The sequence below is a fragment of the Rousettus aegyptiacus genome, unplaced genomic scaffold (assembly GCF_014176215.1).
Source record: "Rousettus aegyptiacus isolate mRouAeg1 unplaced genomic scaffold, mRouAeg1.p scaffold_m13_p_7, whole genome shotgun sequence".
Taxonomy (NCBI): Eukaryota; Metazoa; Chordata; class Mammalia; order Chiroptera; family Pteropodidae; genus Rousettus; species Rousettus aegyptiacus.
This window is the reverse complement of record NW_023416310.1, coordinates 71,723,420-71,739,122: the sequence shown is the minus strand read 5'-3', so window position 1 is coordinate 71,739,122 and position 15,703 is coordinate 71,723,420. Positions and strand designations below refer to the sequence as shown.

Here is a 15,703-nt window from a genome sequence, read left to right as displayed (position 1 = left end):
TTCCTGAGTGAGGAGAGGGTGGGGAGAGGCAGAAACCCCTCTCCACCAGCCACGGCAGGGGGCGGGGGGCGGGGAGCAGCTCCTGGGGAGCCGCAGAGGCTGGGGCTGGCGCTTGCAGGCCCCCTGGTTAGGAGTGTGGACCCCGGAGGCGGCCGTACTTCCTGCTTTTGAGTTCTAGCTCCAGTCCTGGTTGTGACCTCAGGCTGGGTATAGTACATCCAGCAAAGCACGGTTTTCTGGTTAAAACATAAAGCACTAACGAGAAACAAAGCACATATAAGCGCCAGGTAAAAGTAAGCTGCTTTTGTGATTACTTGCGAGGGTTTAGCTCAGAGCAGGCAAGAGGAGCCTTAAGTGAGGCCGGCCAGTGGCTCTTCCTTCACATAAGGTCTTGCTCTTAGTCCCCAACTCTGGAGGACTTATTGGCGATTGCGATCCTTGTTTTTGGCACGCTTCGGTAGAGGTGTCCGACCATGCAAAGCCGCGCGTGAGTGTGTGTGAGGAGCACGAGACAGACGCAGCAGAGGATGCTGCCTTGGAGAAGGCTTTTTTCTTCCCATTTAGCTCTCATTCTGCCTCATTCACAAATATCCCAGAATCCCAGCACCGTAGCTTCACAAGATTCATCTCCCCAGACTCGTCACTCTGTCGTCGCTGTCTGTGCTTCGGCATCCGGAGCCCGCCCTTCAGGGCCACGAGGGCACATCCCCAGCTCTTGAATACTGCCTGGCCAGGGCGCTGACCAGCGGTGCCTCTGGTTTCAGGCTGAGCGGCAAGTCCCTGCTGACATCGGATGCCTACGAGCTGGGCGCAGGGATGAGGAAGAGACACAGGGGGTCTGAGGAGGAGCACGATGGCCTCATTGGAACAGGGAAAGCCAGGGGGAGAAACCCGCCTTGGGACGAGCAAGAAGGCTCGTCGGACTTCATGAGTCAGGTCAGTGTCCCCATCTTCCTGGTGTGCTGCCGTCTTGGGTGGAAAGTCTGGAAGGGTGTGTGTTTCCTCCCGCTGCAGGGCTGTTGGCCCTGCTGCTGCACAGAAATTGTAGACGTGGTTGTCATAGTGCCAGAGTGATTCTCCTCCAATCTTCCGTATCGTACAGGAGGAAATTATGGCTCAGGGGAAGTCAGGGAGATCAGAGACTTACCAAAGTAACACAGCCTCGGGTGGGCCTGAGAATGCCCCATGTGTGCTCTGTGACCCTGGCGAAGCCAAGAAAAAAGACTGCAAGTTCTTAACCAGATAATGCGATCACTGTATTGTTTAACGGTGTAATTGTTTAATGAGCAGCTTCACTATTCTGTAGTTCTAAAAAACAAGGGCCTGATGCCATTGTAATTTCCTCTGTGAATTCTCCAGGCGTAGTGGGGTGAGAGCCAACTCCTTGATTTTTCTTACTTCTGCAGAGCTTTGAAATCATCCACTTAAGGCCCGCGTTTCTAAATACTAATGTACCTTGTCATCCCCACTCGTAAAGCCCTGTGCATGGGGGCTCTTTAGGTTGATCTGGCCATCAGAGGGGGGTGCTCACGTAAAGGATGCTGGATCCAGGAAGAGGGAGGAGAGAAAGTTTGTACATCACAATCCTTAATACTCTCAGATTGTGAATGATGCTTTTTTTGTTGTTTAAATGACACTTTCCCAACTTTTTCCTTACGAAACGTACGCGATTAAAGAAAATAGAAACGAATGTTCAAATGAGAGGCATTAATGCCTTTGAAACTGCACATTTCACTTCAACAACACATGACTACAGCAGACGAGAGTGCAAGCAGGAGTTTAATCTTTGAAATCGCTAATCGTTGTCTGCTTCAGGCATACAAGGCGTGCTCCGAGGCATTTTCTTGGCAGCTCCGGCCCGTGTAGTTGGATGGGCTGGTTTAGGCTGCGTGGCAGTCTTCATCAGCTGCTTTAGGTGGTTGAGATAAGCAGATCAGCTGGGCTATGATCTGGGTTTTCAATCTTGGTTCCCTTCCTCCTCCCTTAATCCAGCTGGCTTCTCCTGCTCATTGGCAGCGCTGTTTGCTTAAAGTGCTTCCCCAGGAGGCACCAGATAGCACCGCGGAGAGCCAGAGTGGAAGCGCCAGCGCCAGTGACAACTGCAAGCACAGAAACAGCTATTCGCTAAATACTCCATGTGCTGCATCTCGGTTCATCTTCAGAGCAACCTTCTGATGATGCCCGTGCATGATTATCGCCACTTTACAGAGTAGGAGAAATAAGGCTTAGAGGAGTTAAAACAGTTTGTCAGAAGCCACCGAGGAAGGGAGACGGACTGGAGTTCTGGTTGTCAGAGCTTGTGCACTGAGACCCAGCAGCCCGTTTTATCGAGTGTCTTAACCCGTGACTTCCAACTTCCCCCTCTAGCTCAAGATTAAGAAAAAGAAGATGGCCAGCGACCAGGAGCAGCTGGCGAGCAAGCTGGACAAGGCCCTCTCCCTCACAAAGCAGGACAAGTTGAAGTCACCCTTCAAGTTCTCGGACAATTCAGGGGGGAAATCAAAAACGAGCGGGAGCTGTGGCAGGTACTTGACGCCTTATGACAGCCTGCTGGGCAAGGACCGGAAGGCACTGGCCAAAGGCCTCAGCCTGTCCCTGAAAGCCTCCCGAGAAGGTAAACACAAAAGGGCCACCAAAGCCAGGAAGATGGACGTGGGCTTCAAGGCCAGAGGCCAGCCCAAGCCGGCCCACTCCCCGTTCGCCTCGGAAGTGAGCAGCTACTCCTACAGTAAGTAGCGGACGCCGCGCCGCCTCCAGGCCAGCACTTCTCCCCTCTCCCTCTCCTCTCCTCTCCTCTGTCTCGAGGGTGCCTTTCTTCCTCGGCCCCGGCCCCAGGCCGGAAGTGAGTCCGCCGGGAGCGGAAGTGCCGGCCTGGGAGCGGAAGTGCCGGCCGGCCGTGATTGGCGGGTTGGGCCGGAAGTGCCCCCGCCGGCTCCTGCGTCCTCCGCGGTTTGACTGCAAGCCGTGGCGCAGGCGCAGGGCGCCGGTTTTCGCGCGTGAGGACCGTGGAGCGGCTCCTGCGCCCCCAGCCCCGCTCGCGGGGGGCTTCTGCTCAGGCCGTTGTCAGTGGGGGTGCCACTCGGGCAGCATTTCGCTCTACCTTCGTGACAGCCCTCCGGGCGGCTGCCCGTTTTGTCCCCCGGGAGAGCTGCCGAGGCCGGGCGAGGTTGACTGCGCCGGATGGGGGAGTCGGGCCGGGATGAGCCCCGGCCTGCCTGGCGCGGCCGCCCAGGATGCCCGCCACCATGGCCGTGGTCTCCGCGCCACCCAGGACGGGCGTCGCTGGCCGCCTGTGGCTTTCTAGCCCTGGGAACACAGTTGGTGGAACCGAGACTGCGGTTTATTTCATTGACGGGGGCCCGCCGCCTCGGAGCTCCTTCACTCGGGCCTAGGGGAGCGGTTTTCCCGAGCTAGGCAACCTTGGGTCAACCCCGGCCAGCGCTCCGTGGCCTCCGGTGGCCTGGCTTCCACGGTGTGGCGTGTCATAGGTGCTCAGTAAGTATTTGGGGGCAGAATATCTCATACCCAGGATAGATGGACATTAAATATGTGGCCTTGCAGGAAGGCCAGGAGGGGCTTCTTGGCTATGGTACCCGTCTGGGGTTTGTTCTGGAAGTCCCAGGCTTGGGTGGGGTGGAGGGTTTTTTCGTTATCGACTGCCTAGATCTGTGCGTCTGGGCTTCTGATTGGTCTGGTTTGTTGCGGGTAGGCGGAGTTTCCACGTCAAGTGCAAAAAAGGACACATTGGTTTTCTTAAGGAAGAAAAAGTTTTTATGGACTTGGGAGTTAAGATCGCCTGCCTTACAGGGCTGATGTTGGTAAAAGGCTGGATGTGGCATCCTGCACAATGCTAAGCTGCTGGTTTTTTTTTTTTTTTTTTAATGTGTTTTTGGTTGCCTAAGATTAGTAGGTCTCCAGGACTGATTTTCAGATGAGTGTGGGGCAGACAGTGCCTTTGTGCTGAGGACCTGCTCGAATGCCATAGCTTCTATGGTCCTTCAACTTGGATGGGTTGATCTGAACAGCACTGCCCAGGCCCCTGGCCACTGTGGGCCTAAGTAGTAGAGAGGTCCACTTCAGAGATCCATAACTCTGAAGAAGGAGGGAAGAAGGACTTTCTCCTGTTCTGTCTCTGCCCGGTTTGAAGTAGACCAGGTGTGGCCATTGGATGTGGCCCAGCTGGTTGCTAGAAGACTCCCCCATGTCCCCCACTTCCAGGTGGATGTGAGTGGGGTAGCTAGAGGCCAGAACTAGCCTGGCCCCTGAGGCCTTCGATGTGCTCCGAGTGGTGAATCCACTGTAGCACATGTGTGCACACGAGCAAAGCCAGGTTCAGAGTGTCAAGCTAACTCTGTTATGCTCTTGTCTAAAGTGTCACGGTTCAGGTGAGGGAAATGGGTTAGCATTGCAACAAGGAAGTCAGAGGCCTGTCTCTAACCAGGTGCTGGCTGTGAAGAGAGGTCTTCTCTTACTTTTTGCATTGGCTTTTGTGCAATTGTAGGTAAATGAGCATACAGTCGCGGAGTGTTCTCCAGCAGAGTGTTGCTGCGCTGGCAGGAAGTGGGATGTGGGAAACTGTTCTCTTGCATTCTAACTCTGGGTCGAAGGGGTTGGGTGGCATGCCTCGGGGGGCTTGCCCTTCTACCCAGAGCGGCCAGGCCATCCTGCACTTCAGTCCTTGGTGGGAGTGGGAAGCGGAGATGCTGGAGGAGGCAGCCATAGGACGCCCTGCCCCCAGCCCCACACGCAGGAGTAGTTTCTCTTGGACTCGGAGGCAGTGGGCATTGTCAGAGCTGTGGCCACGTTCCTTATGCTTCTCGTGTTCCACGTGGATTTTACCATGCCGAGGCATTGCAGTCTTCGGTTGTGGAGCCCTTTCTTATAGGGAAATCTCACCGGCAATCTCCATATGTAAAATGGACCCAAACGGTGTATGTTTGGGGTGAGTGGGAAAGGGTCAGAGTTGTGCCAACTTGACAGTCCCCCTTCCCAAAGCTGGGCGGTCCTCTGTGCTCCCCCAGGAAAGCTTGAGAGCCGTGACCTCGTTCAGGTAGCGATGCCGAGACTTAGGTGGGAAGCATGCTGGCCCCGCTGCTCTGATAGAACATGAAGGCGAGGAGCCCCCAGTCTCTGCCAGCTTCCTTGGTGCGACTCCACTGCTACGGCCTTTCCACGCTGCCTGTGTGACGTAGCCGAGCGTGGGCTTGGGAGGAGGTGTGCACGCTTGGGTCTGCGCCTGCCGGCCCAGCATACCCCTGGGAGCTTGTATTTTGGGGAGAAGAGCTTCACCTGAGCCCTTCCCCCTGGGGCTCATCCCTCCCCAGAAGGAGCTCCTGGGCTGGGGTGCAGTCCTGTGGGACAGACAGGGCCCAGCGGTGACCTGCATGACCAGGGGAGAGAGCTTCCTGGGAGCAGGGCTCCCGGCCACCCTAGGACTGGAAGGGCTGTTTGCTGAGGCGACGGTGTGGTGGGCGATGCTGGCGGCAGCCGGCCAGACGGGGCTGGGTCCAAGGCCAGGAAGGAGGAGCCAGGTGCGGGCTGCGGGCTGTGGGCCGCGGGCCGCCAGGTAAGAGGTCAGAGGCCGGGCCTGGAGGAGGACGAGGTGTGACACAGCTTGTTCATGGCCGCAGGCCCTTGGAGCTCAGTTCTGGCACGTCCCCGGGTGTTGTCACAACCACTAAGTAACGGAAGACGGAGACGGACGGACACCAGCCCCCGCCCGCTCTGTGGCTTAACGCTGTTCACAACTTTGACCGCAGATACGGACTCGGAGGAGGACTTCCTGAAGGACGAGTGGTCCGCCCAAGGCCCCTCCGGCTCCAGACTGGCGTCTCCCGTCCTGTGTGGCCTGGTGGCGAAGCGCGGCAAGCCGGCCGGGGGCCCCAAGCTGACCAGGAGGGGCCTGGCGGCCGCCCGGACTCTGAAACCCAAGCCGGCCGCGGGCGGGAAGCAGCCGTTCTGCTTGCTGCTTCAAGAGGTCGAGGCGCGGTCCTCCTTCAGCGACTCCTCGGACGACTCGTTTGACCAAGGTTACTAGCTGCACACACACACTACCTTCCCGGTTTCAGAGCGAGAGAGTGAGTGAGCGCGAGCGATGGCGCCGCGGGCGGCCGCCGGGGTCCTGGCAGCGTAGCCTGCCCTATCTGCCCCTGTTTCTGGGTTTCGTTTGTACCTGTATCGTTGTGATAATGCCACGGCAGCTCTTTTCGAGCTTTTATACAGACTGATTTTAGTCTTCACCTTCCCCCACCGCCCCCTCCACCCCCACCCCACTCCTCGCCTCCTCTGCCCCCCAGACCGCAGGCCGGGGTGGGGGTCTCTCGGCAGGGGCCTCCCGAGGGACGTTTTGTAAATGGAATTCTGTCGTGTGGGCGTGTGACTTGATGTTTGTACCGCGATTTTGGTAATACCAAGCTTTATTAAACAGACCGAGTTCATTTTTAACTAAACCCGTGTGCCTTGTCTCTCTTGCTGTGTCTGACTAGACCATCCGGTGGCCGCTTCCCTCATTTTGCTCCTCCCCCTCCCCCCACCCCCACCCCAGCAGGGGTAGAGATGGGATGACGCATTTGCTGCTTTTCTCTGTTATTCAAATATCCCTGGGAGCTGTTGGCATGCATTGCATTTTTCAGGTTTAAAGTCAACTGCTTTCACCTCCAGCATCTGTTTTTTTTTTTTTTTAGCTGCCTGTTTGTCTTTTATTTTCTTGTAGCTTCATTCCTGTGCAACAGCGCTTTGAAAGTATTTACAAACACGTGTCTTCCAACACATCTTGTTTTGAAGGGAGTGTAGGCAGTGCAAGGTCAAGACCATTTGCTTTCCCCGATTTGGCTGCGAAATTCGAGAGCATGCGGCTTCATTGCCGAGTCCAGCAGAGGCAGCAGTGCTTCGCAGAGAGCGCTGGCCTGCGAGGCCAGCTCCGCCCGAGGCCGCGTTCGCCTTCCTTGTAAAACCAGGGTCAGATTTTGTAACTCCGGCCAGCTCCATTTAGGGCAGCCAGCAGATCCTAAAACGTTCCTTGCCCTGGTCGAGGACCTGCTTCAGGGTAGACCCCCTTCAGGAGCCCCAGAGCCAGGCCCTGGTGCTCCCCGAGTGACGCCCAGGCGTGGCAGGGCCACCTGGACCGGAGCGATGCCCCGATTCTGGCCTCGCTCTCACGTTCCTCGTCTGCCTGCCCCCTCCCACGCCGCCCCTCCTGATGGCCAAGATCCATTTTGGGTGACCAGGAGATGGCAGAGAGCCAGGTGCCTGTGGGGCTCACCGTCTCCAGGGCAGCTTGCCAGCCAGCCTGGCTTCCTGAGGCCTCCCGCATCCCGGGCCTTCCAGGACCAGTCTGGCTGGTTTGCTGCCCTTCCCCTCCCCTGAGCTGGCCCTCCCTGTCTCCTCTCCCTTCCACTTTTTCCCCCTTCCTCTTAAAGCCAGGGTTTCAGCTTCTAAATTGTGGGGCTCTGCCTCAGCTCAGACCACATAGAAAAGCAAGCAGTCCCCCAAATCTAGCAAGGGGCCATCTGCCCTAGAGTAGGCAAAGGGAGCCGGGGGCCCTCAGACCAAGGTCGGATGCAGCAGCGGACAGAGCCCAGATAGGGAGAGGGTGGGCTGACAGGAGGGTCCCCCACTATACACAGCGTGGGTCAGGCCTCAAAAGGGATATTTGGGTAATAGGGCCTTACTGACATCTGATACTAAAACACCTAATCAGCTTGGCTTTTCCAGTGTGTCTGCTTTCTCCTCCCAGCAGCTTGACCATACCTTCACCCTTGACCCCTACCCATGATGCTTTGAATGTCTGTTTTGGTCTCTTGCATTTGCTCTCACGCTGCACTTGGACGCAAAGCGAAGGCTGGGAGTAGGGCAGACGGCGCGGCGGGTCACTGAGCTGGGGTGGAGCCTGGCTCGTTGGTCCGTAGGTAGGCACCCCCTTTTCTCTGTATCCCCCTTGCACCTCCCCTCCCCGGGGCTGCCCCCATCGGCTGTGGCAGCAGCGGGTCGCTTTGGCATTTATCGATCAAGTTTTGGGAAACCAAACCAAACCAAGTGACACCAACCAAACCCACATTCTGAGCCAAGAGTTATTTTTTTTATATATATATAATAAAAAAGTTCCTCCGCATTTCCTCGGGTTTCTTTATTGGGACTTTTTCTCTCCCTGCCCTTGGCAAGCCCTGTTGCCTCAGGTGTGGACAACTCCAGAAAGGCTTTCCTGGTTGTCGGACCCCCCTGCCCCCCTGCCGTGCGGACCCCCGGCCTGGGAGACAGCCAGGGCGGGCTTGTCAGGCCCGGAGCGAGAGGCAGGTGGCTCCGTTTCGTGGCAGGCACGCCCTTGCGATGGCTTTTGTCTTCGCTCTGCCACTGCAGGGTGCTGGCATGAGGCTGCGGCTGGCCTTCTGGGGTCCGATGCAGACGTTCCGACATCCGGAACCCAGAGCCGGCCCTCCCCCACGGACCGAACCGTCCTGGGTGGGAGAGTTCTGGAAGTCTCCACACCTGAGTGGCCCCGGGAAGGCTGTCTCTAGAAGGGAGAGCTGGCCGCACGTCCAACCCCGCGCCCCCACCCCAGCCAGCTCCCGCCCGCCACCCTGCTCAAATTGGCCGGCCCCAGGGGGCCTGATGTAGGGGACCCAGGCGCTGCCGAAAGTCTGCCTACACTTAGCCTGCTTTGCCGCTGTGGCCCACTGGGGCGGAGACAGACCGTGTGACGTCCGCAATGTGAATGGACCGCAAGTGCGCACTGCCTGCCGCCTGCCCGCCCTGCTGGCTCCATCCGCTTCATCCATCCTCCGGGCGCTGGGCCCCCCTCCCCCCACACCCCCGCTCTCGCCTCCTTCCTCTCTCCACTCCCTGTAGAGACTCCTTAAGCTCATCCCTGCGCCCCTCGCCGAGGGGCCACTCGGAGAAAACCAGGCTCCCTCCAGTAAGTGAGCGGGCGGAAAGCCTCTGCCCTCGTTGGCACCCGGGGCCGCCGCTTTTGGCCGGCGGTTGCAGGCGGCCTGGAGCATTGGCAGGAGAACGTGGAGTTGGCCATTTGTCTCCCCTCTCGTCCCCGAACTCAGACTGTCCCCACCCCAGACACCTTATTCTCCTCCAGCCATGCCTGACCTTCATGCTCTCAGCACTCTGGGCAGGCGGGCACCTTTGGGCAGGTGTCCCTCGGGGCTCCTTGGCTGTGGCGTCTCCCAGACAGACTCAGCCCCTGGCGCTCTCCCTCCTGCCCGCCGGTCCTCGTGGGCTTAGCAGCTGCCTCCCTAGGAAGGTCAGGGCAAGCCGGGACCTCTAGACTGACTGGGTGGACGCGTGGGAGCATCATCTCCCTGCCCGCCCCACCTGCCCCATGGCCCACCCCACCTTCGCCCCGGTGGCCCGAGTGGCAGGGTCGGGTCCTGGAGAGAGGCACATCTTAGCTACCAGCAGGAGAGACAGGCGGGGCTTGCTTAGGGTCTTTTGACTAGACCGCAGGCCACAGGACAGCCAGCCCGCCCTGCCGCGTGAGCTCCTGAGCCCCAGGGCCTGGGTCTCTTGGTGCAGAGTGGGCTGTGCTTCCCTGCTCCTCGTGGGTCCAGAGGCGTAGCTAGCGTGTGGCTTTCTCAGTGGTGGGGACAGCACTTTTCACAGGACAGGGTGGTTCTGCGTGCATTTGATCCTCTCGGCGCTTGCGAAGCGCTTTCGTACACGCGTGTTCCTGTTCGGATCACTCCCTTAGCTGGGCCACAGGTGAGGAAACAGGGTGAGAGGGCCGGGGACTCGCCCCAGAGGCCCCAGGGTAGGGCCGTCAGTGGGAGCCAGCTCCGGATCCCAGAGGCGGCTCGGGGCTTGCACCGTGGCTGTCCCCTACCCCCCAAGAAGAGGCCAAACTCCGCCTTCTCCTGCCACCAGCCTCTGGGCCTCCAGCTTCCAAAACCGCCCCCCCCCAGGCGCCTGTGCCCGGAACCCCAGCCGGAGCCCCCGGGCCCTCTCCTGTCCCCCTTCCTTCCCTCGCCCTCCTCTTTCTCTCCCCGCCTCCTCCTCAGCCTTCATGCTGTACGTCGGGGCGTGTGTGTGCGCGTGAGACCGTGGGGAGCGCTGTCTCCAGTCCTTGTCCGTGTGTCCCCTCCCCACAGTGCAGCTGCATGTCGGTGTTCCCCTGACAGAAACCCGCTCTGATTCCCCAAGCCGCTGCCCACCTCTGGGCTGTCCAGGAAGCCCACGGCTCGGGCCTGCTTTGATGGGGACACGGGGCCATCGGGGGGACTCGTGGGCTGGTTCTGGATCCACCCCCAGCTGGTGAGGAGTGAGGAGCTAGGCTGGCACTCCGGCCGAGCGGGGGCGGCAGGGCCGCGCACGCCCGGGCCAGGCCTCTGACTCGCCCCCTGTTTTCTGCACGCCAGATGAGAGCTCCGAGGAGGACGAGGACGACGAGCTGGAGGAGGAGCAGGGCGAGGCCGACGGCGGCTATAGGCTGGGGTCCCGGGAGCGGGCCCTGTCGCCAGGCCTGGAGGAGAGTGGGCTGGGCCTGCTGGCCCGCTTTGCAGCCAGCGCCCTCCCCAGCCCCACCGTGGGGCCGTCCCTGTCGGTGGTGCAGCTGGAGGCCAAGCAGAAGGCCCGGAAGAAGGAGGAGCGGCAGAGCCTGATGGGTAAGTACCGGCAGGTGGGCTGCTGGGGGGCAGTGGTGTCACTGCCCCATCCTGAGCAGAGGGTGGCGACGAGGCCCTGGCCTGCTGTTCCCAAGGAGGAGCCTCCAAGGCTCTGCAGAGTGCCCTTCAAACGCACGTGGCCTGAGCCACCCCTCAGGTGCCCGAGGCGGGGCAGCTCTGGGAAGCAGAGAGGTCTTAGATCTGCACCCTGGGGAGCTGTGGGAATCCAAGGGGAGGCCCCTGGCCGAGCTTGGGGAGTCAGGGAGGCCACTCCAGGTTGGCGACACCCAGGCTGACCCGTGAGAGACGTGGGAGCTGGGCAGGCGTGCCGGCCGGGGGAGGAGGTCACACAGCACACGGAGTGGGGGCCGCGCAGTGCGGGCGGCCGGGTCCTGCGTCGCTCCGCTGGCCGGCCTTCCCCTCCGGCCTTCTACGGCTCGGGGGCGCACCTGTCAGCACTCAGCAAGTTTACACTCCGGGCGCGCACCATGTGGTCGTCCATTCACCTACCGAGTAACACCGAGGACATCTCGGTGGCGTCCCGGTTTGGGTAATCGTGAATAAAGGTGCTCTAAACATCTGCGTGCGGATTTCGTGTGGATACAAGTATTCCCCTTGGGGAGAAGTCCAAGGACCGTGGTCCTGGATGGTGTGGTGAGAGCGTTCAGCCCTGTGAGAAGCCTCTGGGCTGTGTCCCGGGGTCGCTGTGCCCGTCGCTTTCCCGTGGCTTTCCCGTGGCTCGGCAGCCTCGCCGGCACGTGGTGTTGACGCTTTGGACCTTGGCCATCCTGACAGGCGTGTCGGTGGGATCGTGGTGTTGTGCTTCGCATTTCGCTGATGACACACAGCACGGAACATCTTTTCTCGATTGCCATGTGCTCGATTGCCGTGTTCCCTGAAGTGTCTGTGAAGGTTTTTGGCCCTTTTTTTAATTGAGTTGTTTGTTTTCTCAACGCTGAGTTTAAAGAATTCTTTATCCGTTTTGGATATCAGTCCTTTATCAGATGTGTCTTTTGAAAATATTTTTTCCCATCTATAGTTGGTCTTTTCGTTCTCTTGATGGTGTTTTTTGCAAAGCTTAGATTTTTAATTTTAATGAAGTCCAGTTTATCAGTTCTTTCACGGATTGTGCTTTTGGTGTCGTATCTGAAATTTCCCTGCCGAACCCAAGGTCATCTAGCTTTTCTCCTATGTTATTTTCTAGAATTTTCGTAGTTTTGCATTTAACATTTAGGCCCGTGATCCATTTTGAGTTAAACTTTTTGGGAAGTGCGTAAGGTCCGTGTGTAAGTTCCTGTTTTATGTTGAACGTCCAGCTGGCGCAGCCCCGTTTGTCGAAAACGTGGTCTCTGCGCCGTTGTGCGGCCTTCGCATCGCGGTGGTGACTCGGCCGTGTTTACGGGGGGTCCGTTTGCGGGCCCTCCGCTCCGATCCATCGATCTGCTCGTCTGTCCTTCGGCCAGTGCCGCGCCGTCCTGATCGTGGTAGCTTCGTAGTGAGTCTCCGAGGCAGGCGGTGTTAGCTTGTCGCTCTCTGTCAACGTTGCATTGGCTGTTGCGGGTCTTCTGCATCCCCTCCGCACGCGCTTAGACGTAGGATGTCGCTGTGCACAGGGTAACTGGCTGGGATTTGGGGGGATCGCGTTGACGCCGCAGAGCAAGGTGGGACGCACCGCCGCCTCGACGGCATCGAGCCTTCCCTTCCCGTCCGCGAGCACGGAGCGTCGCCGTCTCTCTCTTCCTGTGTGTGTCGAGGTGTTTGTGTGGGTTTCGTCCCGTGTGATCCCGTTAACGTGGCGCAGTCTGTTGACGGCCTTTGGTACGTTGACCCAAGCTCGCATTCCTGGGATGAAGCCCGCTTGGTCATGATGTGTAACATTTTACGCCTTTGGGTTATGTCCACATATGTTTGTGATTGTTATTTGTCTTCCTGATGGATTGGCCGTTTTATCATTTCAAAATGCCCTCCTTGGTCTCCGGGAATAATTTTTGTCTTAAAGTCTCTTGTCCGACAGTAGCGCGGCCACTCCAGCGCTCTTGGTTATCCCGTGGACGGTGTGTATTCTCTGCAGAGGTCGACTTCCAGTCTCTGTGTCGTGCCCTTTCGTTCTCTGTATTGTCTCTCTCTTTGATCCTCCGTTCCTCCTTCGCTGCCTCATTTTGTTGGGTCCCGGGGAGGTAGGAGCACAGGCTGAGGGGTGGGAGGGAGGACGTGGGCCCCGCGCCTCGCTTCGGTGCTGTGTGGCGGCGAGGCCTTGGCAGATCCCCCTCTCTCGGGGCTTCCTGCTTGGCCCCCCGCCCCCAGTGCCCCCCAGTGGTCTCCTAAGTATTGACCCTCTGACTCAGTCTTGCCCCGGTGGCTCCAGGCCCCCCTCCTGCAAGCCTGTGTCCGTCCTCTGTCACCGCTCTGACCACTCTCCAGGGCCCCTCCGTACTCAGTGCCCTGCAGTGCCTTCTGCGCATCCGGGTTCTCTGGCGGGTTCCTGCAGGGGGCTGTCAACAGGTGGGGTCTCGTTCCCTTATCACCCCAGTAAACTCCGCAGCCTGCTTTTTATGGCCCACACTCTAATCAGCCATGAAAGCCCCCAGCAGCCTCCCTGTGCAGTGGGAAGTCTGTTAACAAAAGATTAATTAATGGGATCCTTAAGCTTTGCCAAGGGGCTCATTCCCATGGAGCGTGACACCCCCCCCCCCCACCACCCGTCCCTGCTTACCACGGCTGCGTCTGTTGGGGCCTGGCCTCCCACAGGGGCCCCCGTGGACTGGCTGTGGGACTCAGGGCAAGTCCTTAGCTCAGAGGCTGTCACAGACACCTTGTCCCTGCGGTTGCCCGGAGGAGGACACCGTAGAGCTAGCATCCCAGGGAGAAGTGCCAGCTTACCTCCGTTAGGTGCTTCCCCTGGCCACCAGCGAGCTCTCTGGGCCAGGCTCTGAGCTGAGCAGGGTCGGGGCTCCAGGAAAACTCTGGGGTCTGCTTCTTGCAGGAGGCGGGGGGCGGGGGGCGGGGGGCGCAGAGCAGGATGGCATAGGCAGACTTGGACAGGAACCCCATGGTGTGATGTGTGCCTGTGGCGATGGAGGCGTGGACAGGGGACTCCCCAGGGTGACGGCTGGTCTTCTCAGAAAGGAGGTGGTGCTCCGGGCCAAGGGACTGGCAGAGGCACAGGCCCAGGGGTCGGAAAGGGTGGAGGGCCGCTGGGTGCGGGTGGGCTCTCAGTAGCTTCATGGTTGGAGGTTATGCATTCAGGCCAGGCCCTTGGGCCAGCTTGTGGCAGAGGGAAAGGAAGGGACGGGCCCCAGGGTGGCATGGCTCAGGCGAGGCCTGCCAGGCTTGTAGAAGGCGGTGGGTGCTGGGGCCCCCCAGCTCCGGGATGCAGCATCGGGAAGCCATGGAGAGGCCCCTCCAGGCTCGGGGATTTTGCCCGGGCTTTCCCACCTGCCCCCTGTGCAATTGCTGCCCCACAGGTGTGGGGCCTTCCTCACCCTCCTCCCTGTCTCCGGGACCCCATGAGGCAGCGGGGCAAGCTCCCAGGCCCCAGCAGGCATCTCTGCCTTCCAGATGACACTTCTGGGGAGAGGGGCAGGGAGCAGTCTGGGCAGCCAGGGAGGTTTGAAGACAAGAGAGCCGCCTGGCAGGCCCTGCCGCTCACAGGCAGGAGGCCGGGTGAGCCCTCCTCCGGGCCTCAGGTTCTTCCCCTGGAAACGGGGACAAGGCTCCCACGGGCAGCGAGGTCCCTTGAAGGAGGGATGGGACCGTGGCCAGAGCGGCTGGGTGGGTGGGAAGCGGGGGCCCCACGAGCCCCCATGCACAGCCCCCTCCCTCGTTCCACATCCAGGCACAGAGTTCGACTACACCGACTCGGAGAGTGAGGTCAAGGTGCGGAAGCGGTCGCCTGCCGGGCTGCTGCGGCCCAAGAAAGGACTGGGGGAGCCAGGCCCCCCTCCGGCTGCTCCCACGCCCGGGCCCCGGGGCCCCGGCCCCGCCAGCCCCGACAAGGCCAAGCTGGCGGCAGAGAAGGGGCGCAAGGCCCGCAAGCTGCGGGGCGCCAAGGAGGCGGGCTTCGAGGCGGGGCCGGAGGCCAGCGACGACGACCTGTGGGCGCGGAGGCGCAGCGAGCGCATCTTCCTGCACGACGCCTCGGCCGCCGCCCCGGCCCCCAGCAGCGCTGCGCCGGCCGCCGCCAGGCCCGGCCGCTGCGGCAAGGGCGGCCCGCCGAGCCCGCGCAAGGACGCCGGCCGTGCCCGGGACAGGAAGGACCCCCGGAAGGTAGGGGCTCGGCACCAGTGGGCCGCGGGAAGGGGCCCCGGACACCAGGCCCCGGCTCCAGCCTGGCGAGGTGGCTCCAGTATCCACCGCAGGGTCAGGGAGTCGGTCCCGACGGGAGCTGTTGTGGAGCCGTGCTCGGACCTGGCATCGGGAAGAGCTGGGCTTCCCCTCCCTTGGAGGCTCCTCTGCCCCTGGCCTCAGAGTAGCACTGTAAACACAAGGGACTCCGCTAGGACCCCGGGGGAATGTGGCTGCCGAATGCGGGAATGCCACATTCCATGTGTCCCTCAGGGAGGCCTCTGACAAGGAGCCCGCAGCGGGCCTGGCCCCCGCCATCACTTTGAAGTGATGAGTGTGAGTGATGTTTCAAGGTCTTCAAGGAACTGTCATGCACTCCGTGACAGTGATTTCTGCTGGTGACAGAGTCGCAGGCACTCCTGGTGCTATTGTGACTTGTGACCTCCACTCACACCTGGAGGAAGATCCTTTCTTCTGAGGTCGGTGAAAACAGAGATCGGGTTTTCTTTTTCGCCATCCAAGTTCACACATTCCCCGAATTCTCCAGCGGACACCTCAGGCCGAGAACCCTTGTTAAGAACTCTAACGATTAGCCTGGTTACCCTTTTCGCACTGGTTGCTCCTGGTTGCTCGGAAGCTCGTGGCCAGTTGCTTCCCCTTTAGGTGGCTGCAGTTAAAGCTAACAGCCAGCTCTAGGCAATGGCTTCCACCTTAGGCCTCTCCACCCCGGTTCCTGATGGAGGATCAAACCTCCGATGACAGTGACAGTCTGGAGAAAGTCGTAAAAAAGGCTGAGACTTGGCATTGGTTTC

General features: G+C 59.9%; 1 protein-coding gene across 7 annotated transcripts in view; it reads left to right on the top strand.

Annotated features, from left to right (window-relative positions):
* The window catches only part of TNRC18 (trinucleotide repeat containing 18), a 71,349-nt gene that overhangs the window by 41,592 nt on the left and 14,054 nt on the right, over positions 1–15,703 (top strand). For all 7 annotated transcript variants that reach the window (XR_004951854.1, XM_036224054.1, XM_036224053.1 and 4 more), the window contains 5 exons: positions 765–936; positions 2,368–2,728; positions 5,760–6,029; positions 10,362–10,607; positions 14,443–14,873. Coding sequence is in view for 6 of the 7 variants with exons in the window: in XM_036224054.1 (XP_036079947.1) it covers positions 765–936; positions 2,368–2,728; positions 5,760–6,029; positions 10,362–10,607; positions 14,443–14,873 (1,480 nt within the window). In the remaining variant the exon portion in view is untranslated. The remainder of the gene's footprint in view (positions 1–764; positions 937–2,367; positions 2,729–5,759; positions 6,030–10,361; positions 10,608–14,442; positions 14,874–15,703) is intronic.